At 34.2% G+C, this 27510-nt stretch overlaps 4 protein-coding genes and 1 non-coding gene across 5 annotated transcripts; 3 read left to right on the top strand and 2 right to left on the bottom strand.

Annotated features, from left to right (window-relative positions):
* Window positions 1-6600: 6600 nt before the first annotated feature.
* On the top strand, window positions 6601-9059 carry CBG13825 (the record flags this gene model as incomplete). The annotated part of the gene is made up of 3 exons (XM_002632517.1): window positions 6601-6706; window positions 8206-8346; window positions 8836-9059. 3 exons carry the CDS (start codon window positions 6601-6603, stop codon window positions 9057-9059), a joined length of 471 nt encoding a protein of 156 aa, XP_002632563.1.
* Window positions 9060-14045: 4986 nt separating this feature from the next.
* Window positions 14046-15331, bottom strand: CBG13823 (the record flags this gene model as incomplete). The annotated part of the gene is made up of 3 exons (XM_002632516.1): window positions 14046-14269; window positions 14759-14899; window positions 15310-15331. The coding sequence occupies 3 exons, from the start codon at window positions 15329-15331 to the stop codon at window positions 14046-14048; spliced, it is 387 nt and encodes a 128-aa protein (XP_002632562.1).
* A 2261-nt stretch (window positions 15332-17592) lies between these two features.
* On the top strand, window positions 17593-20678 carry CBG13822 (the record flags this gene model as incomplete). Its single annotated transcript, XM_045244773.1, has 3 exons — window positions 17593-17614; window positions 20268-20408; window positions 20455-20678. 3 exons carry the CDS (start codon window positions 17593-17595, stop codon window positions 20676-20678), a joined length of 387 nt encoding a protein of 128 aa, XP_045095268.1.
* Window positions 20679-20950: 272 nt separating this feature from the next.
* On the top strand, window positions 20951-21023 carry CBG28451. Its single transcript has one exon. It is a non-coding gene (tRNA).
* Window positions 21024-22374: 1351 nt separating this feature from the next.
* Cbr-gln-3 lies at window positions 22375-26015 on the bottom strand (the record flags this gene model as incomplete). Its single annotated transcript, XM_002632514.1, has 4 exons — window positions 22375-22723; window positions 23621-24095; window positions 25544-25705; window positions 25844-26015. 4 exons carry the CDS (start codon window positions 26013-26015, stop codon window positions 22375-22377), a joined length of 1158 nt encoding a protein of 385 aa, XP_002632560.1.
* Between the last annotated feature and the right edge of the window lie 1495 nt (window positions 26016-27510).

Here is a 27510-nt window from a genome sequence, read left to right as displayed (position 1 = left end):
AGGTTCTTGGGTTTCTCAAAAATGTGGAACCTAAAAAAGTTTTTTTCTCGGAAAAATTCTTACGCTGTATTAATTGAAGATGTCAGTGAGACAGCATTCCCATCATCATCCACAACGCTAATTTGAGAAGTACCACTATCCAAAACAGCAGGTGCTGAAAATCAAAAATTCGAAACTTTCTAGAAATAAAAAAAAATTTCAGATTTCCGGATTTTTAGATTTAAAAAAATTTTCCAAATTTTTTCAAAAAAAGAACTGTTTTGAAAATTTCCAAAAAATCATACAGTTTTTAAAAAATCAATCTGTCTTTGCTTCTTCGTTTAAAAAATTTAAAATGTTCAATTTTTTCCCTTACCTGCCGCTAAATAATACTCCAAATCTTGACCCGTCTCCTTGACTTTTTTTGACAATAATTTCATGGTGCTTCTGGAAAAAATTACCAAACATCCAAATTTGAGTCCATATATCTCGGTTCCTGTCAAAGTTTTAAAAAAGTTGTTAACTGATAAATTGTTCATGACAATCATGCCAACATTTTATCAGTTGACAACTTTTTGATATTTTTTACAGGAACCGAGATATATGGGCTCAAAGTTGGGAGTTGGGAGACCCTTCTATTACAGGGTGTACGGTATTATTTTCTCAAATCTCAAGCCTACCTTTCTGTCAAATTCTTGGCAATATTCAATGATTTCTCCGAGAAAAGATAGTCGCCAAGTTGTCCCCTCTGACCGTAGGCCAGTTTTTGAGCCTCAATCAAAGTGTGATAGAATTCGACGTCGTTGAACATTTTCTTGTCGCGGTATTGCACTGAAATAAACGATCTTTTCGTACTAGAGATGATTGTTTTGGATAACTTGTGGAGGCTTTGAAACAGGCAAAAATGGGATTTCAGGGGAAATACATACAGTACTGGTCAATAAGATTTTCAGTCAGTTTTTGAGCATTTTGAGCATTTTCAAGAGGCTAGAGCCCGGCTGTCAAGTTTCCAATTACTTAGAAAGTTTTGAAGGTTGTAAAAAAGGACCAGATTGTAAAATTTGCATTCAAAGATTTTTATGAAAATTCCTACAATATCCGATTTCTAAAAAGAACCCATTTTTGGCCCGTTTTTGCACTGAAAACATCAAAAACGGGTGTCTTTCAGAAATCGGCAAATAGCTGAAAAACAAGAAACTTTTCGAAAAATCCTGTGATTGTAAAGTTTTCAATCTATGTCTGTCTTATACCCTCCGAAATTTTAAAAATGATCGGAAACTTGAGAGCTGAGCTCCGTCCAACTAAATATGGCCTAAAATCAACTGAACTATACGTGTTTCCTCATTAACCCGTACACTATATGCTTGTGAACAAAAACAAACAAATTTAATCATATTAAAACTTGGTCCCGTAACCGGAAAGTTTTTTGTTCCATGAAGTACACATAATGTTCATTCAGGACACATAATTTCAATAGTATGAAGGTGGTTGTTGGAAATGTGATTTTTTTTTCGGAATGATAATGATTTGCTTGATGATAATAGCAGAAGCTTTATCAAACTTCGTCCAGTAACAATAATTTTGGGTCCTTTTAAGTTTAGGATCTAAAATTCCAATTTTAATTATCACCGCAAAATTTAAGTCTGGAAATTCTGGATGACTGAAAATGTGTTTTTCTAGATGAAAATGATTCGCCTTATTATATTTCCAAAAAAACCTTATCAAATTTTGTTCAGTAACAAACATTTTCGGTCTCTCAGATTTTTGGATAGTGTTTAACTAATTTCCACTGTTATAGGTTTATATAATAAAATATCCCCAAAATATGACATCGTTTTTTCATTACTGTATCCGAAAACAATTGGCCATAATCATTTTTGAATTATTCGAGTTTTCGAACAAAAAACCTCCTCATTTTCTCCCAAAAAGTTCAAACTACAAAAAACTTTACTTTCCACAATTCTGGGAATCGCCTGGGTGATCACCCACGATGATGGTGGAGGCGGTCCACACATTCGATACTTCCCGAGATCCGCGTATAAGGCTTCTATAATAGAAAAAACTCTTTTGATGGATTCAAAAAGTTGAATGTACCAGTAACATGAGTTTCATAATTTCTCAAGTCATCAATTGTAATAATGCCGCCATTGGCGAGCATTTCCTTGATGATTCCATCTGCAATGGATCCTGAAAAATATCATTTTCAAAAAATAATACTGTTTCGAGATTATGATTTTCGAGAAATTTTTAATTTATGATTAATGCTCCAACGATACACAGCAAAAGTTTTATTTAAAGTTTTGAAAACTGTAACTTTGATTCAATTTATCTCGGTTCCTGTGAGAAATATCAAAAATATATCAAATAATAAAATGTTGCTGATAATATTCTCAACATTTTGTCAGTTAATTTTTTTTGATGTCTTATATGAGAACCGAGATAATAGAGATCAAAGTCTGGACCAATCAGTGGCGGCCTATTGGCGACTCAAAGAGGGCCCTAACTTCAAGCCAATTTATCTCGGTTTCTGTGAGAGATATCAAACAGTTATTAATTGATAAAATGTTGGAAATTTTATGATAAACATTTTATCTGTTGACAAATTTTTGATATCTGTTACAAGAACTGTGATAATTGAGTTTAAAGTTTGGACGAATCAGTGGCAGCCTATTGTCGGTTCTAAAGGGACCATAACTTCAAGCTAATTTATCTCGGTTCCTAGCAGAGGTATCAAAAACTTGTTAAATGTTGTAATAAAATGTTGGTGGTTTTATGATTAAAAGTTTATCAGTTGACCACTTTTCGATATTTTTCCCAGAAAATGAGATATATGGACACAAAGTTTGGGGACTCACCATTATAAAACAACTGCACCGGATCCTGAGAATTTGCAATAACTCTTAACAACTTTGCCAATGGATAATTAGCGACAATCTCTCCAACTTTATAAAACTCCCCACTAAACTTCGATGTATACAAGTTCTTCAACGCCTGAGCTTCGGCCCGATCCTTGTACTTTGTGATTCGATCCAAAAAATTAAACATTGCCTGATGCATTGGGAACCCTTTGGCTAATTGAGCAGCTGGCATCACCAAATCCGACCAAGGGATCACTTTTGACCCATATTTTTTATAGGCGGTCCATAATCCGTGTAGTTCTCCTGGGATGCCAATAGATTGGTAGCCGAATTGAGCGGATTCCTTATCAGAGGTGTACATATTTTTGGTTGCTAGCGATGGAGCGGTTTCTCGGGAATTCAGGAAGACACATTTCTTTTCTGCTCTGCAAAATTGAGTGTTTCAACATTTTCTTAAAAATTTTATTATATTTTTTGATCTTATTAACTCCTTTCAAAATTTCAGAATATTCCTGTAAAAATGTTCTAAAAATGATTTTTCAGCGACTCAAAACTAATACCATCACTGATTTTTTGTTCTGTAATTGCAGAAATCATATTTTTTGAAACTTTGATAATTTCGTAAAACTTCGAGAAGATAATTATTACGGAAAATTGATTTGAAACATAAAATCACAATGAAACGGGGAAAAACGTAGAAAAAATTGAGACACTGCCCACTTTGAGCTCATATATCTCGGTTGCCTTGAAAGATATCAAAAAGTTGTCAACTGATAAAGTGTTTATCACAACATTAGTTATATTTTATAAGTTGACAGTTTCTTAATATCTTTCACAAGAAATGAGAAAAATCGGTATGAATTTAGGGTCCTCTGAGCAGCCAATGACCCGTCCAAACTGTGAACACTATTATCTCAGTTCCCGATAAAGGTATCAAAAAACTGTTAACTGCTAAAATGTTTATCATAACATCATAAACAGTTTATCAGTTGACACGTTTTTGATAGCTCTCACAGGAGCCGAGATAATAAAGGTCAAAGTGAGGAGGGTTTACTGCTGTCGGGTTGTAATAGCTGAGCATTACAAAACTGCGTTTTTCAAACTCAATCAGTACAATTTGAAATAGTAATAATTTTCTTATTCATCAAAATAACTCACTTCAAATAAATCACAATGAAATCGCCACCGCCAATTCCAGTGGCATACGGTAGAACGACGCCATTACAGAATGTAGCTGATATCGCAGCATCAACAGCATTTCCGCCTTGGATTATGATGTTTCTGGAAGAGATTTTTGTTTTAACAACGTATTAAGGATTCCCGATAAAACAAAAATATATTATAAACATAAAAAGTGACTCTGTGGAACGGTGTATTTTTGAATAAAACAATCCCCCTTCAACCTACCAAGCTGTCAACTTTGAGCCCATATATCTCATTTTCTGTGAGAGTTATCAGAAAGTGGTCAACTGACAAAATGTTTATCATAAAATCACCAATATCTCATCAGTTGATAACTTTTTGATATATCTTACCGAAACCGAGAGATGTGTCCTCAAAGTTGGTATACCCCTCTACGCTTCCTGTTGAGATACCGTAATTCTCAAGGATGTCATTCTATTGGAGTGATTGCGGTATGTTTTGGGTACTAAACTACAGCATTTAAGATTTTTGCGTTCTTAAAGAAACATAACAAACTTGGAGCCCTGAAAAAGTATTAAAAATTCCATAGAGATAACCTAAATGAATAGTTCCAAATATTCACAAAACATGAGTTGTGCCACTAAAAAGCCGCTTATCAGGCTTCCTTGGATTTGTACAGAAAAGTTGTCAATTACAAAAATAAAGCTCTATTTTTGTTTAGTATACTCTGAAATTTTGAGGAAAATCGAAAAAAAATTAGAAGTAGTTTTTGAGTGCTGTGCCTACCACAAGTGCTCAAATAGTCCTACACTTTGAAATCAATTATCTCGGTTCCTCTAAAAGATACTCAAAATTAGTCAATTGATAACATATGGCAGATATTATGATAAACATTTTGTCAGTTGACAAAATTTTGATAGCTCTCATAGGAACCAAGATTATTCAGCTCAAAGAGCAAGGTAATGTTCTCTTAAAAATTTTTTGCTATCACGCTACAAATATTATAATTTCTTATACAAAACTAAAAACATTCGTCAACTTGGTGAAACTGAAAAAAAAAATTAACAAAAATATAGGAAACAATTACCTTGCAATTTCAGCACAAAAATTGGAATCCGCGACTGCCGCTGCATTTCTAAATCTGGCAGATTTGGACCTTGGCTCAAGTACCACGTGTTCAGTATGTCGATTGCCAGTGAAATTGTATACGGTAGCGATAATAGCCCAGAGAAGAAGAATTACAGCAATCACAGATAGTACCAGGACTCCAATGTGGTATTTTCTGAAAAACTTTTTTGTTTTTTTTTTTTGAAAAAAAAATGTTTGAAAAAAATTTGTTCAAAAATCACCGTTTCACTAAATTGATAAGTTTGACAGAAGGATGATTCAAATGATATCTTTTTTTTAATAGAGATTTCAAAAATTTAAAAACTCACTTCAATTTTTTCATGAGAATCCTCTCCTGAGCCATATCGGCTCGAGAGTCTATCACAACAACCATTTTTTATTCACACAGTATTTAAAAAATGGGAAAAAAGTGTTTCAATGAAACAGTAAAATTTTAAGCACCCGATAGGTTTCATATGACCCTCCCCGACTATTTAAATATGCAAATTCTAGTTTTATGTAAAATAAGTTTCAAAATTTAGAAATTTTGGTGTCATTTATATGGAAATATCATCATGCTAGAAACATAATTCGGAAAGAGGGGTTAGACTGAAAATGAAAACTTGCGGAATCCTCCTGGAATGAAATGAATGAAAATCTCAGAATTGTGAAAAGTTATGTTTTTGAAACTGAAAAGATTTCGAAGAATTCAAAATTTTGGAACTTTGATTTTATCAGATTGAAAAGTTATATTTATTTATCAAGTAGCTAAGAACGATCAATTACCCATTTATTATTTTCAAAAAGTTTTATGGAACTGCAATTTTTATTTTATTTTTACATATGATAATTTCAGATTTTTTGTTCAAAAAAACTAGGCCGTAAACTGTATAGTGAGTTTTTTGTCTAATTTGTTACAGATTTTAGACATTTCAAGCCAATTTTTGGTTTTAAAAAGCAAATACCGAACTAACTGACGATTGAAACTTTAACTTTAAAAAAAATTTTCTGGAATCAATGTAACCGAAAAAAAACTTCGGATTTTTTTTTCAAGAGAAAATGATCCAAAATTTTTGTTCTGAACATTTTTATTCTTCAGAACTCAAGAAATTAATAAAAATCTCAAAAGTTATACTATTGAAACTGAAACTATTTTGAAGAATTTTAGATTTAGGAAATTTGGATTTTTTTATTTGAATAATTTATATTGATTTATTCAAACAAATATTTGTCAATACAATGCTATATTACTCTTTATATGAATTTCATTAAGTTGATAATTTTATGAAACTGTAAATTTCATATTTTTTCCTGATTTCATTCGTTGATGTAAATTTGAATTTTAGGTGGCAGGATTTCTTTTGAAATATCATCACTTGAAAAAAAGATTGGGGTAGAGGGCTCAGGTTTTGAAAATGGAATATGTATAGAATATTTGAAATGACCAAAAATTTAAAAGTTTGCAAAACCTGTTGGTTTTAAACATTTTCTTTTTTCAGAACTCAAGAAATTAATGGAAACCTCAAAAGTTAATTATTTGAAACTGAGAAGAACTCAGAGATTCGACGGGAGAAAACTGGGAGAGAAAGGGGGTCTGGAGAAAACGCCGAGAGAATCAGGTTCGAACGGCTGCAAAGCTGCTAATATAAACGCACCTGTAAAAGTGGAGCGTCGTTAGGAAAAACAGTTTTTTTGTATTCAATATTCAAAATTCTATTTATGCTTATGTTCTATTTATGTATCCGCCTTCTCTAGAATACCATGATTTTATTGACCGACAAAAAAACGACGAATTTGAGAATTGCGGATTCGGAGAGAGCTCTGCAGGTAACATTTTTTGCGTCTTTTTCAGCGTTTCAAAGTTTTTCGTGAAAACGATGCAAGAGATGAACCGAAACAGGAAGAAAATATCGATAAATAACTCAGAGCTCGATTTACACAAATTCAAAAGGTCTTCTTATCGGAAACCGCGGCTTGTCGTGAGCAGGTTAGTCTTCGGAAGTCTAGTGGACAAAAGACATGCGTAAAATTGCAGGCTCTCAATGGAACAAAAAATGAGTTATGATCCGATCAAAACGGTTCAAATATACCAGGATTTCTTATATAAAATGAGTGTAAATGGATTCTGATTTGCGGCGTTCTGAGTACGGTGATTATGTACACGAATATTGAACTCAATGTACTTAGCGAGGTTGGTTCGACATGCCAAAAAATTCATTATGATCTAAATATTGTTAAGAATGTTTCCAGAAGAGTATACAATTTGACTTCTCAGGAGTCGCTTTTCTCGTCATTATTTCCCAAATATTGCGAGAAATATTCGGAGAAAGTTTGCCGTTTAGTGCAAAATCTCTCGGAGAACGTCACTCGGCATCAACATGGAAAACTTGGGAACCTTACGTTGTCAGGAAAGATAGAGAGCTCGATTTATTAAGAACGATAATTTTACAAAGTAGGATTCAAGTGAGTTTATTAGTAAGATCGCACAGTTAAGAATCCCGCTCTTTCAGTTAAATTGTCTTGAGTTTCATGAAGAATATCTATTTCATCTACATCCCCAAGACTATGATGATTAAGAGAAAATTTACAAACATGCAAACTATGAAAAGCTATTTCGCTAGAGGACACAAACGTACATTAACAAACCGGTATGAGTACATCCATTTTCGAAGACTTATTGACCTGTATCTCATTCCAGAGCTCCAGTCGCTGTAATGGTACAAGCTGCGGAAAAAGACGAGAGCACTAAAGAAGGTTCGCATGAGAGTCTCGGAAATGATAATCCTGAAACAGTATCTTTTTGAAATCAAAAAAAAATTAAAATAAAAACGGATCAAAAAACCGCTACATCTAAATTTAAAAAAGATTTTGGAAGTTTTGGAAAAAAGTCGTTGATTCAAATTTGAAATATCTGAAAATTCGGAAATCTGGAAATATGAAAATCTGAAAAATCGGATATCTGAAAATTCGGGAACCTGTAAATTTAGAATCTGAAAAATGTCAGAAATCTGAAATTCGAAAATCGAAAAAATTTCACTGTTTCAAAATCAAGGTATTTTCTAAAAATATTTGAAAAATTGCTAAAAGGAAATAAAATGATAAATAAACAACTTTCCAGAAGCCGAAGCCGCTTTGAAGCCACAATTCGAGGTATACGGTAAGGCTGTGGATGATGAGAAATGGGACGTTGTCGAGGGATTCTACCATCCAAATGGAGTCTTGGTTCATAAGGATAAGGAATCCGTTTATGGAAATAAGGGTGAGCAATTTTTAAAAAATTATTTTTGACAAACATTTATTATTCAAAATGTGTATATCAAAACTTTTTTGGGGTTTTTGAAACCGTTTTTTTTCGCATCTCAAAATTTTGTCAGCTTACTATTGAAACTGGAACTACAGCATTTCCTCTAATAGAAACCCATCCAAACCGTCAACTTTGAGCTCAAATATCTCGATTCCTGTGAAAGATATAAGAAATTCGTCAACTGATAAATTATTTACCATAATATCACCAATATTTTATCAGTTGACAATTTTTTGATATCTGTTACAGGAACTGAGGTAATTGAGCTCAAAGTTGATGGTTTTGGTGGGCTTCTATCAGAGAAAATACAATAATTTCGGATTTCATGAAACTGTATTTTTTCCGAAATTTAAAATTTTACCTAAATACCTCTGGAACTAGAACTTTAAAATGAAATTCTAAAAACAGTTTTTTCCCTGAAATTCCAAAAAATTTATCTTCCAGCCATCACCGCCTATTTGGCCAAGTTTGCCGAAGGAACTGGAAAATCGCTCGCCACAATTTCCAACGCCAAATACGAAGGAGCTGGAGACTACCTGATTGTCACTGCTGACTTTTCAGCCGTAACTGAAAAAGCTGGAACTGTCAACGGAAAATTTTTGCAAATCTGGAAGAAGGAAGGAGATAGGCACTTGGTTTATCATGATGAATTTGAGATCACTGCTTAGATTTTGTTTTCGGATTTTTTAAAAACTTTTTTAATGTTTCAAGAAGTGCATTAAGAATGAAAAGAATTGCATTTTTATTATATTCTTATCGATTTCTAGTTGCTGTTTTTTTCAATTATCCGGATTTTCAGATATCCGAATTTTTAGAATTCCAAATTTTCAGATTTCCGAATTTCCAAAATTCCAAAATTCTAAATTTTCAAATTCCCGAATTTTCAGAATTCCAAAGTTAGAAACTTCAAAAGTTCAAAGATTCCAAATTTCCATGTTCTAAATTTTGAAGTTTACTGTTGCTGTAAATCGGCGTTTTTCCAGGAAATTACTCCTGGAAATCAACTTTGAACGCGGCATAAGAGATTAATTTCGAATAAACTGATTGGAGGTTCACACATTAGCAAAGGTTAATCTTATAGTTTTGAACTTGGGCCTGAATCACAACCTATGTGTCAATTACTCATAAGAAGTGTCATGTGAAAAAAATTAAAAGAAACAGATAAATTTTTTTAATGGATTTTTCTTGGCTAGGGCGGGGCTTATCTCGCTATCAATGATCTATTACAATTTTTATCATTTTTATGAAATTAACATTTTTTTGAACCTGGAAGTTTTTTATTTCCAATTTTCTTGTAAAAAAATCAGGCAGTATACTGGAAAATTTCGACTAATTTTTCTCTAATCTAATTTTTCAGAGATTTAGACAGTTTAGGTAAAATTTTGGCATTATTATTTGGAACAAATGTAACCGAAATCTCTTTTTGGATTTTCAATTTCAATTCAATTGACTTTATAGTAGGTGGAAGTAGGCGGGACCCGCTTAAAAAAGAATTTTGAATTGAGGCAAATAGGATCTTTTTTAAATTGATAAATTTATATTAAGTCAAAACATCAAGTGCGAGATGTATTATCCTTCTTATTAATGTTAATAAATTGAAAACTTTATGAAACTGAAAAACTTTGTCTCTTAGTTATTATGATTTTATATGTTTTGTTTAAAAAAATTCAAGCAGTATACTAAAAAAATGTCGTCTAATTTCGTAATTAGTAAGGATTTTCCAATAGGGTCAAATTTCGTTTTTTAAAGGTGGTATAAGGTGAAATTTTTATTGCATCAAAATGTGCAGAAATACATGTATTAGGTTGGCGGGAAAGTCTTTGTCACTTTTTCAATAGTTTATTTCTCAAAGAAAAAATAACCGAATAATTAATTTATTGTCCATCATTATCAACAACATGTCTCCAACGTTCCCTCAATTTATGGATTCCATTGCGGTAGAATCCAGCCGGGCGTGAGGCAAAGTATTGTTTGAGTGCCGCTTCGACCGCTCCACGGGAATTGAAGCTTCTTCCTTCGAAGGCACGTGTCATATCGCCAAATAACCAATAGTCGGAAGGAGCAAGATCAGGAGAATACGGGGGGTGAGGGAGAACATTCCATCCATATCCCATCAGCTCCTGCTTCACTTGTTTCGAAACATGTGGGCGAGCGTTATCATGTTGACAGTACACTTTCTTGTCTTTCAGGGCCGAACGGTCGACTGCTTTCTTGAGGTTTCGTAGTTGAGTAGTGTAGAGGTCTCCAGTTATTGTTTTGCCCTCGGGCAGAAGTTCCCAGTAGATGGGGCCGTCCACTCCCCACCACACAGAGAGCATAACTTTTTTCGGATGAAGGTCGGGTTTGGGGACATCCTGTGGGCTCTCTCCTTCTCCAACCCACTGGGATTTCCTGTGGTGATTATCGTAGAAGACCCACTTCTCATCTCCGGTTATTAGCCGGTCCAGCCATCGATCGCTCGCGTGGAGAGTGAGAAGAGTAATCGAATCGTCGACTCGGCGGTCAAGGTTGGCTTGAGTCAGGTGATGAGGTATGAATCGACCAAAAAGTTTTCTCATTCCAAGAGACTTCAAACCTTCAAGGACTGTGCTATGGTGAACTCCGAATGTGACAGCTAGTTCACGGCTAGATTGAAATGGATCCGATTGCAATGCGTGCTTCTGCTTGTCCAAATCCAACTCACGGGGTCTCCCAGAGCGATCCTTTTCATCGAGCGAGAAGTCATCTTTTTCGAAACGATGGAACCAATTGCGAATAGTATTGTAGTGAGGGGCATGTGTGTTGTACACATTCTTCAAGAAAGTTTCCGAATCCTTCATCGTGGTGTGAGATAGGAAGAGGTAAATCAAAACATGTCTGATGTGAATAGCAGTGGGAACAAACATATCGTTTCAATTACAGATGAGGAGCAGGGAAGGAGATGGGGACTTGTTTATATGGAAGGTTCTTATCACCTTGTTATTCACTAGAGTCGATATCATACACAGCCTCCATATACGAGAACAGTGATTAAACAAACAGAGTGACAAAGACTTTCCCGCCAACCTAATAGATTAACATAAAAATTCAAAAAAATTCAAATACCGTTCGCCGTTTTTCTCAATGAAGGAATTTTTTTGAATTTTTTCTTTATTTTTATGTTGATCTACATGCATTACTGCACATTTTGACGCAATAAAAAATTTCACCTTATACCACCTTTAAAAAACGAAATTTGACCCTATTTGAAAATCCTTACTAATTACGAAATTAGACGACATTTTTTTAGTATACTGCTTGAATTTTTTTTAAACAAAACATATAAAATCATAATAACTAAGAGACAAAGTTTTTCAGTTTCATAAAGTTTTCAATTTTTATGTTTGTACAAGAATAGAGATTGTACAAGAATAGAGATCAAAAATTTTTTCGGGTGTCACACTTACTCCCTCCTCCGTCCGGGACTTGGGACTCATTACTGATTCCTCTCTCAAATTCTCTGCTCACATCAACAAAATCACATCTTTAGCTCTTCTCCGTTCCAAACAACTCTTAAAGTCATTTAGATCTAAGTCTCCAGAATTCTACATTCATCTTTTCAAATGTTATGTTCTCCCGATTCTTGAATATTGTTCTGTAGTTTATTCCCCTCCGCCTTCTTCTCGCCTTGCTCTAAAACTAGAATCTCCCTTAAGATTTTTCTCTAAGTGTATTTTCCAGCGTTGTAATATCCAGTACAGTTCCTATTCTGATCGTCCCTCTATCCTCAATACGTTCTCCATTCGACATCGTAGGCTAAAAGCTCAGCTAATTCTTCTCTATAAATTTTTAAATGGCTCCGCCTACTTTCCTAACCATGTCAAAGGATAATACATCTCGCACTTGATGTTTTGACTTCATATAAATCTATCTATTTAAAAAAGATCCTATTTGCCTCAATTCAAAATTCTTGAAACTTTTTCAGTGTCATAAATTGTTTAATTTGATAAAACTTTAAGAAATTGTAATCTATCCATCTCAGGAACATTATTTTTTGGTTAATATAATAGAACATTTGAAAAAAAAGGGGGGCAGGAGATTTTAAGCGGGGCAAGTCCCGCCCACTTCCACCTACTATAAAATCTATAAAATCAATTGAATTGAAATCAAAAACCCAAAAAGAGATTTCGGTTACATTTGTTCCAAATAATAATGCAAAAATTTGACCTAAACTGTCTGAAATCTCTGAAAAATTAGATTAGAGAAAAATTAGTCGAAATTTTCCAGTATACTTAGGCACCGCAACGCGAGGGGGCGGAGCCTAATTTTTTTTCTCTTGGGGGGTATCTGGCATGTTTGAAGGCGTAGAACTCGAGACTGGATGGACCGATTTTTATGAAATTTGGTCTCGTTATGTAAAAAAACACGTAGAATCGACTGATGTAAAGCGTTTGCGTTGAAAACCAACGACTTTCAAAATACTCGTGAAAAACAGAAATCGACATGAGAAATTTGGTCTGAAAAGTGTAATAAAAGTCGATGTCGCTTCTTTTTATAATTGTTCTAAATACTTTTTTAGATGGTGAATAAGATGCATTAAGCCATATTTAGCCAGCAGTTCCCCCATTTTTGCAGTAATCCATCAAACTTCAAGCAAAAATTGTGAATTTTTTTCAGCGATGACCCCATGTTTTTAATATCAAAATACTTAGATCAATTCTATGACTGTTCAGATATGCAATTTGACGACATTTGAAAAAGTTTGAGCTAGCAAAAAACGCATCCAAAGATGACATGGTTCAAAAATTTAGACGTTTTTGCGAATTTTGACGGTAATGCAGGTCGATGTCGCAGATTTTTATTACATATTCAGATTCTACGAAAAATTTGCTACAATATACATGTTCAGAGAAAATGGATGAAAAAGGGGGTTACAAAAAAGGGTGTATCTCGAGAACGGATGAACATTTTCGAAAAAAAATTCGGAATTATACTAATATTGATATGGTGAATACGATAATACAAACAATTCGCTGGAAAAATGAGTTTGAAAAAATCTTTGTGGTGCCTAAGTATACTGCCTGATTTTTTTTACAAGAAAATTGGAAATAAAAAACTTCCAGGTTCAAAAAAATGTTAATTTGATAAAAATGATAAAAATTGTAATAGATCATTGATACCGAGATAAGCCCCGCCCTAGCCAAGAAAAATCCATTTTAAATTCACATGACACTTCTTATGAGTAATTGACACATAGGTTGTGATTCAGGCCCAAGTTCAAAACTATAAGATTAACCTTTGCTAATGTGTGAACCTCCAATCAGTTTATTCGAAATTAATCTCTTATGCCGCGTTCAAAGTTGATTTCCAGGAGTAATTTCCTGGAAAAACGCCGATTTACAGCAACAGTAAACTTCAAAATTTAGAACATGGAAATTTGGAATCTTTGAACTTTTGAAGTTTCTAACTTTGGAATTCTGAAAATTCGGGAATTTGAAAATTTAGAATTTTGGAATTTTGGAAATTCGGAAATCTGAAAATTTGGAATTCTAAAAATTCGGATATCTGAAAATCCGGATAATTGAAAAAAACAGCAACTAGAAATCGATAAGAATATAATAAAAATGCAATTCTTTTCATTCTTAATGCACTTCTTGAAACATTAAAAAAGTTTTTAAAAAATCCGAAAACAAAATCTAAGCAGTGATCTCAAATTCATCATGATAAACCAAGTGCCTATCTCCTTCCTTCTTCCAGATTTGCAAAAATTTTCCGTTGACAGTTCCAGCTTTTTCAGTTACGGCTGAAAAGTCAGCAGTGACAATCAGGTAGTCTCCAGCTCCTTCGTATTTGGCGTTGGAAATTGTGGCGACCGATTTTCCAGTTCCTTCGGCAAACTTGGCCAAATAGGCGGTGATGGCTGGAAGATAAATTTTTTGGAATTTCAGGGAAAAAACTGTTTTTAGAATTTCATTTTAAAGTTCTAGTTCCAGAGGTATTTAGGTAAAATTTTAAATTTCGGAAAAAATACAGTTTCATGAAATCCGAAATTATTGTATTTTCTCTGATAGAAGCCCACCAAAACCATCAACTTTGAGCTCAATTACCTCAGTTCCTGTAACAGATATCAAAAAATTGTCAACTGATAAAATATTGGTGATATTATGGTAAATAATTTATCAGTTGACGAATTTCTTATATCTTTCACAGGAATCGAGATATTTGAGCTCAAAGTTGACGGTTTGGATGGGTTTCTATTAGAGGAAATGCTGTAGTTCCAGTTTCAATAGTAAGCTGACAAAATTTTGAGATGCGAAAAAAAACGGTTTCAAAAACCCCAAAAAAGTTTTGATATACACATTTTGAATAATAAATGTTTGTCAAAAATAATTTTTTAAAAATTGCTCACCCTTATTTCCATAAACGGATTCCTTATCCTTATGAACCAAGACTCCATTTGGATGGTAGAATCCCTCGACAACGTCCCATTTCTCATCATCCACAGCCTTACCGTATACCTCGAATTGTGGCTTCAAAGCGGCTTCGGCTTCTGGAAAGTTGTTTATTCATCATTTTATTTCCTTTTAGCAATTTTTCAAATATTTTTAGAAAATACCTTGATTTTGAAACAGTGAAATTTTTTCGATTTTCGAATTTCAGATTTCTGACATTTTTCAGATTCTAAATTTACAGGTTCCCGAATTTTCAGATATCCGATTTTTCAGATTTTCATATTTCCAGATTTCCGAATTTTCAGATATTTCAAATTTGAATCAACGAAACTTCCAAAAATTTTTTTAAATTTAGATGTAGCGGAAGTTTTTTGATCCGTTTTTATTTTAATTTTTTTTTGATTTCAAAAAAATACTGTTTCAGGATTATCATTAAAAACTGATCCAAAAATATCAGTATTATTGGCTCTTTTCTAAGTTAAACATTTTAAAATTTTTGAAATCTTACGTTGAGCAGTGTAGGATGCCATTGTTGTTAAAAAGCGGAAAATTCAGAAAATCGAAGTAAACTTCAAGAAGTATCTTGTTTCCCAATTGCTCATCCTCCCCTATTTATACCACCATCTACACTATGCTATAGGTCACTTTGACTACGTTCACTCACTTCCATCAACCTTTCGGACACTTTTACTGTCTGCGTCTCTTCTGTTTTTCAATCTCTCTTATTGTGCTATTTGTGTTCAGTGTGTCCTAGAGATGATGCAATTGATACCTGGTGTACGGAACTTTGAAAGTAATTTGAAAAATTGAATTTTTGATTTTTTTTTTGAATACATAGTTATTCAAGTTTCTCTAGAACTTTGGTTCGAAAAAGAGCCAAAAGAGGGTGTCTTCCAGAAATCGGCAAATAGCAGAAAAACTAGGAATTTTCAAAAAACTCTATGTGAATGCAAAGTTCATAGTCTAGATCTGTTTTACACCCTCCAAAGTTTTCAAAGTGATCGGAAACTTGGCAGCCGATCTCCAGACCGCTGAAAAGTTCTTATGGTTGCTGAAATTTAAAAAAAAATTAATTTCGGTTACAATTGTTCAAGAAAAATAAGCAAAAATTTCAATTGTCAGTTATATCGATTTTGACGTTTTGAAACCAAAATTTGACTCTAACCGAAAATTCTAACTAATTAGACGAAGTTTTTTAGTACAGTATTTCTAAAATCCAACTCCAATTGGAACTTTTTTCAGTTTCAAAAAGATAACATTTCACAATTTTCTGACTTTAAAATGATTGAAACAAAAAGATTTTGCGAACATTTTCTTTTGAAAGAAATCGTTTCAGAAAATTATTGCTGTTAAATTTTTTCCAGAAGAAAAAATGCAAAATCTTAAATTTCAGTATATTCGAAATTTGACCTTAAAGGAGGCCAGACACCAAAAAAAAGTTTTCCTGATATTTTGCATAGAGAACCCCCATGAGGGGTTGAACTCATGACAGGCAATTTTTGCTGTCTCGCCTCCTTTAATTGCCAAAAAAAAATCAAAAGTTTGCAGTTTCATAAAATTGTTAATTTGATTCAACTAATGATAAATGTAATAAGTACGTACTTTTCGCATCAAAATGTCCTTAATAATTAAAGATGTCGAAGAATTTCGAATTAAGGAGATTATAATTTTTTTAATTCCCGGATATATTATCTATCCTATTAGTGTTATCAAATTGAAAACTTTATGAAACTGAAAAGTTTCATTTTTACAGAATACCAGAATTTTCGTTAAAAAAATCAGGCAGTATATGTACTAAAAATCTTTGTCTAATTAGTTAGAATTTTCGGTTAGAGTCAAATTTTGGGAATTCCAAAGTTTTCAGAATTCCAAAGTTAGAAACTTCAAAAGTTCTAAAATTCCAAATTTCCATGTTCTAAATTTTGAAAGTTTTAAATTTCCAAAGTTCCGATTTTCCAAAAATATTAAAAATCCAGAAATTCAAAACCCAAAATTCTAGAAAACCAAAGAATCTAAAGAATCTAAAAATTCAAGAATCTGAGAACCCAAATAATCCAAGAATCCAAGAATCCAAGAATCCAAGAATCCAAGAATCCAAGATTCCAAGAATCCTAAGTTCCAGAAATCCAATGAATCCAAAGAATCGAAAAATCCAAGAATCCAAAATCCAAGAATCCAAGAATTCAAGAATCCAAGAATCCAAAGAATCGAAAAATCTAAAAACCCGAGAATCTAAGAATCCAAAATCCAAAAACTACGGAAATCCAATAAAACTAAGGAATTTCCGAACTTCACAATTTCCAGTTCCAAATTTCCGTTTTCCAAAATTTTTCCCAAAACCAAAAAACCTTTTTTCTGACAAATGGAGTCTAGTCTTCGGTTTGAAGAGTTCAGTAAACAAAGGGACTTTTGGTCTCTCGATGTCACAACAAATAACCATCCGTTTCTCTAATTCTCTCAATTCTCTGCACTATTTTTCTTTTCAACTCTCAAATTTCAAATCTAAATTTTAAATGAATTTTCTGTTCCAACCCAACCCAAAACCAGTTTTCTCTCAATACGAAAATGCGTGTTTTGTGTTGTTGAAAATATTTTTTTTTGAAAAAAAAGGGATAGAATCGTTGATAAAAAGTGGAGTTATGTACCTCGTGCCTTGGTTAGAGAGAGTATGGGAAAATGAGAGATTTAGAGAAAAGAGGCGGAAGATATGAGTATTTAAAGGGACAGGTGGACACTTAAATATGATAGATTGGGTTCTATTTTTTGGCTGCTGTCAAGAAGAAGAAGAAGGATGACCTCGTTTTCGCCGGATGGTGAGTTTTTGGGATTCAGAAATTTTGAAATTTCCAGATTTCCAGAATTTCATGGGTTTTAAATTTTTTTTTTGTTTGGAAATGTGGACGCCTGCCAATCAATTGTTATAATTTAAAAAAAAAGAATTTTTTCCGAATTTTCGATATTCTGGAATACTGGAAATTTTGAGCTTTCAGAATTCCAGAGTTTAAAGGTGGTGTACGGTGAAATTTTTTATTGCATCAAAATGTGCAGAAATGCATGTAGATTGACATAAAAATAAAGAAAAAATTCAAAAAAAATTCCTTCATCGAGAAAAACGCATCGAAAAATACGCTGAAAGCCCTTAGGGACGAGGTTTTTTTCTATGCCGCCCGGTGAGTAAAAGCGCGCGAATTCAAAATTTTAAAATTTTTTCGCTCGTTTTCACTTTTTTCGGTTTTTTCAAGAGTTTTCCAGGTTTTTGTCAATTTTTCTTCCAGATACATCGGAAAATTTGAAAAAAACTGTGAAAACGAGTGGAAAAATTTTAAAAGTTTGAATTCTCGCGCTTTTACTCACTCGGGCGCGCCTAGAAAAAAAACCTCGTCCCTAATAGTAAGGGCTTTCAGCGTATTTTTCGATGCGTTTTTCTCGATGAAGGAATTTTTTTTGAATTTTTTCTTTATTTTTATGTCAATCTACATGCATTTCTGCACATTTTGAAGCAATAAAAAATTTCACCGTACACCACCTTTAGGAAATTAAATAATTTGATATCGATTGTTATAATTTTGAAATAAGGAATATCAATTCAAAGAAACTGTAAAACGTTTGATTTTTTTTGAAAATTGCATTTTTTGGATACTAGAAATTTCCACAGGAAACTTACTAAAAATTTCACCTGGACATCAAAAATCAAAAAATGAGTAAAACAATTTTTTTTCGATTTCTTGAGAAAATTCCAGAATTCCTTATAATCTGGTGAAATCAGGAAACGGTTGAAAAAAATTCAGAATCCTGGAATTCTGGAATCTTGAAAATTCTGAAATTTCCAGAATTTCAGAATTTCGGAAGTTTGATAATTTGATGTCAATTGTTTAATAGTCTGATATTAATTGTTATAATTTTCAAAAAGTGAATATTAATTTTCAGAAACTGTGAAAATCTTGATTTTTTTGGATTTTCAGAAATTTCCATATGATACTTACTAAAAATTTATCCTTACAATCTGGCAAAATCAGGAAACGGTTGGATGAGGAATCCAGAATTTTTGAACTCCAGAATTTAGAAAAATAGAATTAAATTTTTTAAATGAAGAACTATGTATTAATTGTTATAATTTGTGAATATCATTTTTGAGAAACAGAAAGATTTTTATTTTTATGAAAATTTTTTCTTAATTTTTAGTAATTTCTATGAATTTCTCACTGAAAGTTTCACCTAGAAATAAAAAGTCAGAAAATAAGTGAAACAGTATTTTTTTCTGTGAAATTTATGATTTTTATGAAAATTGCATTTTTTAGGTCTTTAGAAATTTCAACCGTATTCTTACTGAAAAGTCAACAACACAACTGAAAATTTCACCTAGACATCGAAAATTAAAAAATTTATGAAACAGTTTTTTCTTCGATTTCTACCTGGTAAAATCAGTAAACGGTTGAATGAGAAATTCAGAATTCTTGAATTCTGGGATCCTGAACATTTGAAGTTTTCAGAATTCCAGAATTTATGAAATTTGATAATTTGAAATCAACTGTGTGTTAATATCACAACAACAGTTATATTTTTAAAAAGTAGATATCAATTTCAAGAAACTGTATCAATTTTGACTTAATTTCACCTGGACATCAAAAATTGAAAGATAAGGGAAAATTTATATTCCTCCATTTATGTTGAAAGTTCTAAAAATCCTAAATGTTATAAGTTTCCAAAACTACAGAGTTAAAAAAATCTGTGTCTTAAAAGTTTTAGTAATTTTAGTTTTCAATTTTTTTTGTCAGGAATTGTGGATTTGTAAATTCAAATTCTGGAATTCAGAGGTCATAAATCCTAAATATTAGAAACTTCCAGAATTTCAGGATATTGAAAATCAGTGTCTTTAAAATTTTAGTAATTTTATTTTTTAATTTTTTCGTCTAAAATATGGAATATTCTACATGTTGATATCAATTGTTATCATTCTTATAAGAAACAAATGAAGTTGCGTCTCTTTCTCGATTTGTCAGTTTGTCCGCACACTTGTAAAGAGCTTGAAAATTAAATATGAATTGATGTGACCTTTAAAAAAAGACTGAGCAGCAAAGCGACGAACAGACATAATTAGGTTGAATCGCGGCGAAGACGCCCCAGCCAGCTGTTTGAAGCGAAAAGCCGATTTCTGAAAATTCGCAAAATAGTCAAAGTTGAAATTTCTGGAGAGAGACCAGAAACTAGCATTTAAGGTTTTTCTGCAACATTTAATTTTTTTTCAAAAATTAAAAAAAATTGAGATATTTTTCAGAAAATTCAGAGGATCAACATAATTGAAATATTAGAATTTCGAGAAGTTTGCAAAACAATTTTTTGTACAGTCAAAAAGTCTAGTTTGCATTGCATTACCTTAAAATACCAAACTTCAACAAAATTATGAAACAGCAATATTTCAAAGTTCTCAAAAAAACAAAAAAAACCAACAAATCCATCAATTTTCAGACGCTCAAAAAGCTCTAAAACCTCAATTCGATGCATACTGCAAGACCATTGACGACAAGGATTGGGAAGGTGTCATCGCCTATTACCATCCAAATGGAGTGATTGTTCAAAAGGGAAAAGAGGCGACTTATGGAAAAGAAGGTGAGTAGGTGCTACAGTATGCTATAAAATCTGATAAATCCTTTAGCTATGAAACAAGAGTTCATCAAGTTCGCTGAAAGCACTGGAAAATCGACATCCACATTTTCAAATGCCACTTATCAAGGAACCGGAGAGTACCTGATTATCACTGCCGATTTCACATCGGAAACAGAAAAAGCTGGAACTATCAACGGAAAATTCTTGCAAATCTGGAAAAAGGAAGGCGACAAACACTTGATCTATCATGATGAATTTGAAGTTGTTGCATAGATTTTTTTGAATTCATTTTTAAAGATTTAAAGCAGCTTTTTTTATAAGGAAATAAACTCTTCTTAATGTTTTCTGTTTCACAATATTACCTAAAGCTTTTGATTATCATATCCGTTGGATACTCCATTCCTAGAAGAACCAAAAAATAATGTCACACAAAATTCACATTGAAAAACTTACACCTCTTTTTCTTCTCCTCTCTTTCTCTGCTCCCTCTTTTTCCCCGCTCCCCACTAGTTCAAATACGCCATGTCGTCCCCTCTCTTTCGCCTGCTTCCGTAGCGCAGTAGGCAGCGCGTCAGTCTCATAATCTGAAGGTCGTGAGTTCGAGCCTCACCGGGAGCAATGTTTTTTTTGGTTTTGCTTTGAGTGGTGTTTGTACGTTTGCATGCTGTTTCAGGGGGTCTGGAGCTAAATTTGATTTTTTTAGTTAGTCAATGATGGGGTTAAAAAACGAAAAAAAAACGTTTTTATACATTTTTACTGTTTCAAAGTGTCTAAATGTTCAGATTCATTTCAATAATATATTCGATAATCCGTTCTGGAACAATTGAAAAACTTTCGGTTTCAAAAACTACAAAACATCCAGTTAATTTTAATCGAATAATTGCTTGTCTCTTTGTTTTCTCGATTTTGAACTAGCCTAACATAGCCGGAGGCAGCTTTAGTTCGTCTAATACTCCACTGAACCATCCTTAGCTAGCCTTAAGAAGTTTGAAGTTAGCCTGAATCAATTTGAAGTAGGTTAGGGTAACCTATACGTATCACAAGTAAACCTGGGCTAGGTTAAGTTACCTTAAGTTGACCTAAGTCAGCTGGAGCTAGTCTATGGTATTCTGAAGTAGTTTGAACTAGCTTAAGCCATCCTAAGCTATTCTAAGCTAGCTTAAACTATCATAAACTAGCTAAAGCTAGCCTGTGGTGGACTCAGCTAGCTTAAAGTGGGCCGGACTAGCATGAATAGCTTAAGCTAGTTTGAAGTGCTTCAAGAAAGCCTAACCAAAACTCACTCAATTCCTCCTGGATTTCTCATCTTCTCAGTGGAGAAGTTGGTATGGCATCCAGCTCCATTCCAGTCTCCCTTAATTGGTTTACAATCGAACGAGGCGATCACTCCGAACTCCTCCGCGACACGTTGAAGCAAGTACCGATCCACCCAGAGTTGATCTCCCATGGATTCTTTCGCATGGTCCAACTTGGAACTCCCATTGTCCTGGCATCACCTCGGCGTTGGTTCCCGAGATGTGAATTTGATTTAATAATATTCAATGGATCAGCGTATTGCGAAACAGAATGATAATTAAATAATGATTTTTAAAGCTCAAATATTAGAAAAATTCGGTTTCCGGTTGATCATAAAATCTTAAAATAAAGAAACTCGAATAATCCATTCTAGAGCAATTCAACATTTTTTCGGTTTCAATGGCAGCATTTCCAGTTAACTGTGGTCAAATAATTGCTCACCCTCTCCCTTGTTGCCATTCGAATTTTAATTTTTCATATTTTCTAGCTTTGCCCAATTTAACCAGTTTTCAGGTAAAATCTGCTTCATGATAACCCAAAAAATTTATGAATTTTGAAAATTTTATTTGTACACTTAAAAATATATAGAGCAGTTACAGTCAATCAATGGTGAAAAATTAAGCAAAACATCATAAGCAATATTATCAAAGAATCACACACTATTCGCACCTAATTAGTGCTTCTGGACATTTGGAGCCTGGCTTGGCACATACATCATCGACAACTTGCGCTCAGCTCCTTCAAGACACGTGGTTCTAACAAGGGCTCCGGTGACAGTGTATGGATCACAGTTGGAAGATGGACGACGATCCTCAAAGTAACCGTAACCATCGTCATCGGTGGAGCGTGGAATACGGATGGATGAGGCACGAGAGGCGACTCCATAGGAGAACTTGTCGATGGAAGCAGTCTCGTGGAGTCCGGTCAAACGACGCTCGTTATCCTTTCCACCATGTGGATCGTAGTAGGCAATGTGTTGTGGATGGACCAAGGAGAGCTTGTTGATGGCGGACATGATCTCGCTGAAAGATTTGAGGAAGTTAGTTTGGGATCGAAAAGTTTGAGGTATAATGTTTACATGTTTCAGGTTCTAGTCATATATAAAAATGATGCCGCATTGCTAATTGATCTGAACCGTAGATAGCTAGGAAACCTTAGACCCACTGAGCAAGTTTAAGGTAGTTTCAGCTGGCCTGGGGTAGCATAAGCTGGCGTGAAGTGGTCTTATAAGCTAGCCCGAAGCATGTTTAGCTAGCCTTAAGTAGTTTGAAGTAGTGTAAGGAAACCTAAATTAGCCTAAACCAGCCTGAAGGTAGCTTAACACAGCTCGAGCTAGCCTGAGGACGCTTGAACCAGCCTAACAAAGTTTGAGGCAACTTAAGCTGACCGAAGCAAGCTTGATGTAAACTAAAGCCACATGGGTCAAGCCTAAGATGGTCTAAGGTAACCAAACCGAGTCTGAAGATAGACTGAGATAAATGAAGCTAATTTAAGGTTACCTAGATAAGCCAAGCTAGCCGGATGTGACATGAGCTAGCTTAAACTAGTCGGAATTGACTTGAAGAAGTCTCAGCTAACCTGAAGCATTTGAGGTAGTTTTAGGAAGCTTGAAAACAGCATGAGGCAGTTTACAGTAGCCTGAGGCTGACCTAAGTTTGTTTGGGGTTGCCTGAGGGTATCCGAAAGGTGGCTCAAGTTAACCTGAGCTAGCTTAAACCACATCAAGTCAACCTGAATTAGTTTGAGCTAGCCTATGCTATTCCAGGGTAGTTTGATAGCTTAAGCTAGCTTAAACTAACTTAAAATAGCTTAAACTAGCCTGTGGTGAGCTCAGCTAGTTTGAGGTGGACCGGACTAGCCTGAATTGGCCAAGCTAGCTCAAGGTGCTTCAGACAAGCCTAACCAAAATCAAAACTCACTCAATTCCTCCTGGATTTCTCATCTTCTCAGTGGAGAAGTTGGTATGGCATCCAGCTCCATTCCAGTCTCCCTTAATTGGTTTACAATCGAACGAGGCGATCACTCCGAACTCTTCCGCGACACGTTGAAGCAAGTAGCGAGCCACCCAGAGTTGATCTCCCATCTGGATTCCCTCGCATGGTCCAACTTGGAACTCCCATTGTCCTGGCATCACCTCGGCGTTGGTTCCCGAGATTTGGATTCCGGCGTAGAGGCAGGCGCGATAGTGAGCCTCGACGATGTCGCGACCGTAGACCTTGTTGGCTCCGACTCCACAGTAGTATGGCCCTTGTGGTCCTGGGAATCCGTTCTTTGGCCATCCGAATGGATGTCCATCGATGTCGAGAAGGGTGTATTCCTGTTCCATACCGAACCATGGGTGCTGATCGGCAGCCTTCTCCATGACCTCCTTGCATCGCACACGGAAGTTGGTGGCTGGAATTTTTATTTATTTTAATGTTTCAAACATTGCAAAAGAATTTTTTGTTTGGTAATTTTTATAATTTTTTGCTTCGTTGATGCTCTTCATCAATAATATGTTTTCCACAAAATTACAATTTTCAAATTTCCCTTATTTCCCTTTAAACAATAAAAGCTTCCCGAAGTTTATCAGTTCATTTCTCTTATCATCTTATCATCATAATCAACACCACACCATTCACCTTCTGTACATAGTACATTGCCGTATTGACCCATCCGATTATAGACTATAAACGGTCTAATGGCATAGAAGAAGAAGAAGAGCAAACGGTGGTCCGATTAGAGCCCACCACACGGGCGGTATGTGGAGAGAGAGAGAGAGAGAGAGAGAGAGAGAGAAAAGAAGTGTCTAGTTTAAACTGACACGTACATCAAAGCACACCTTGTGAAAAGAATGTGATTTTTTGAAGGTCAAAAGTTTCTGGGGAAGTGTCTAGTTTTGATTTTCAATTCATGTTGTAATACCTCTAATACATGTTGTAATACCTCTAGGGCACCCTAACTTCTAAGTTGGACTCTAGAGTTCAAACTTTGAGCTCAATTATCTCGGTTCCAGTAAAAGATATCAAAAAGTGATCAACTGATAAAATTTTTATCATAATATTACCAATATTTTATCAGTGAACAAATTTTTGATATCTCTCATAGGAACCGAGATAATTGAGTTCAAAGTTTGGAGTACAAAATAAAAAAAATCTGTTCTTATTGAAATCGAAAATTTGAAACAGTGAAATTTATAGATTCTAAAAGTACTGGACGGCATCCAATCAAATTTAAACCATTTCATCTGACTTTTAAGGATAATGTGAAGAGGAAATTTTTTTAACTGGTTGATTTTTTGAATAGGACGTACAATTTTCTTCAACCGACGATGAATCAATTTTTAAAACCCTCAACTTCTAAAAATGAAAATCTTGAAACAGTAATTTTTTGTTAATCTTATTCATCTAAAATCTCTAAAACCGGTTTTCTCATTTTCCCTGCAAAATGATGTTATCCATTTCTCACTGATAAACAATAACATACTGACCACCTGACACAATGGTCATCTCTGCTTCTCTAGTCACTCTCTCATATCTTATGTTATTTTTCTTCTTAAAGGTTAGTGAATGACCAACCAAAACTGTCCTAATTATCTCTGTTTCAAGGTAAACAGTCCCCCCAAAAATACCGTAAACACTCTAATAGAAGGTTACCCAAATTTGAGCCTATATATCTCGCTTCCTGTGAGAGATATCAAAAAGTGGTCAACTGATAAAATATTTTCCATAATACTAGCAACATTTCAACAGTTGATCACTTTTTGCTATCTTTTATGAGAACTGAGATATATGAGCTTAAAGTTGGGTGACTTTTTATTAGAGTGTTTACAGTATATCAGCCTAGAAAGCCTAAAAACTAACCAGTTGGCTTCTTCTTGTTGTCATAGGTCTCGCACATGACCAACTTGTTCTTTCCCTGCCTAAATGGATCTGGGTAGATGGCCACTGGCTTCAGGTAGACATCGGAGTCGGCTCCCTCGGCTTGTCCGGTTGAGGATCCGTCAAAGTTCCAGATTGGGAGCTCTGAAAAGATTTGGGGATGAAGTAAATTGGTTTTGAGTAGGGGTGGGTGTTCTGAGCTAGATTAAGCTAGCTTGAACAACCTTAAGGTAGTATAAACTAGCCCAAACCAGTTCTATTCACGGATTATCCTAAACTCACTCTCTGGATCAGTTGGCTCGAAATCAAAGGTTCTGGTCTTGGCACGAATGTTCTCTCCAGATCCATCGATCCAGATGTACAACGCTTGGTATTTTCCCTTCTGGTCCAAGTTCAAAAACTTTTGAAGGACCTGCTTATCAGTGGCGAACTGCGAGCGAAGCGATTGAGCCATGCCTGTAACTGAAAAGACAATTTTGAGCAAATCTCTAGAACACTGGGGGCAAAGTTCGTACGCGACGACATTGTGGAGGGTTGTAGAGAATGGAATAGGGTTGTTGTATATGGCGATAGGGGGATGATATGGTATTTATAGTGACAGGAAAAGACGAATGGAGCTTTAGATAATGAGAGAGTGCGGGAAAGTGAGAGAGTGGGTAGACAGGGGTACTTTGATAAGAATGAAGAGAAGAGAATGATGGAGAAGAACCTAGTGAGAGTTCTTTGAAACGAGAAATTGATATTAGGTTCCGCCCACTTTGATCACGTGGCAACGTAAACACCTAGATACCCTAGAATGGGTGGGGGTTTATATAGCGATATCAAGATTAGATAATCACGGGTGATTTGTATGTCGACGAAATGAGATAATGAGATAATACGTATGCATACGTGCATTTGGTCTCTGAACCTGGGAGAGAGATAAAGAGAAGGTTGGAGAATCAGAGAAATAGAGAAGTGATGATTGTTTGGTCTTGGTCCCATGGGGGACACGAAAAGTCTAGAGACCAAAGTGCCAACAATAATGTATGCAGATTGATGCATAATAATGGTGACTACAAACTACAAATCTTTAATTGTTTTTTAATATTCAAAATTTCAGCTTTGTGTCCAACCAAAAATGACTAATATAGCTCAAAAAAATTAAGTTTTTTCGACAATTGGAAACAGCAATTTCTTTTTCAAAACTTCAATTTTTCAACGGCTCGGAAACTTGACAGTCAAGCTCCAGACTTCTGAAAACTTTCAAAATTATCTAAATTTAACGCTTCTGTATATCTTGAAGATTCTCTCTAAATTCTGACATAGGAAAATTACAAAAACCTGTTTAAAACACAGATATTTTGGAAATTCGAGCGTTCAGCTTCATTTCTAACCAAAATCATATGGATAGCTCGAAAACTTTTTAAAATATGAAAAAAAATTGGACACTTAATTTTTGAAACAATTTTTTAAACCACCATAACTTTGTTAGTTTTAGAGATGTTCGAGTTATTTTTAGCTAGAAATGGAGCAAAGAACTTGAATTTTCAGATAATTTGCTTCATTTCTAACCAAAAATTATTTGTCTAGCTTAAAAACTGTCAAAGTTATGGTGGTTTTAAAAAATTGAATGTTCATTTTTTGTTCTTATTTTTGAAAACCACCATGACTTTGTTAGTTTTTGAGCTCTTCGAATGATTTTTGACTAGAAATGAAGCTGAAATTTTGAATTTTCTGAATATTTAAGATTTGAAAAAGTTTTTGTAGTTTTCCGTTATCAAAATTCAGATTAATTCAAGATAGACAGAAGCGTTTTGAATTTCGACGTTTTTGACTATTTTCAGGAGTCTGGAGCTTGATGTCTAGTTCCCAATCTCTTCGGAAATCGGAATATCGTTCAAAAAGTTACTGTTTCAAATTGTTAATTTTAAATTTCGATTCTTAAAAAATTTAGTTCCCAACATTTC

This window comes from Caenorhabditis briggsae (assembly GCF_000004555.2).
Source record: "Caenorhabditis briggsae complete genome, chrIV, whole genome shotgun sequence".
NCBI classification, from domain to species: Eukaryota; Metazoa; Nematoda; class Chromadorea; order Rhabditida; family Rhabditidae; genus Caenorhabditis; species Caenorhabditis briggsae.
The sequence above is the reverse complement of the archived record's forward strand: the minus strand, read 5'-3'. Positions and strand labels throughout refer to the sequence as shown.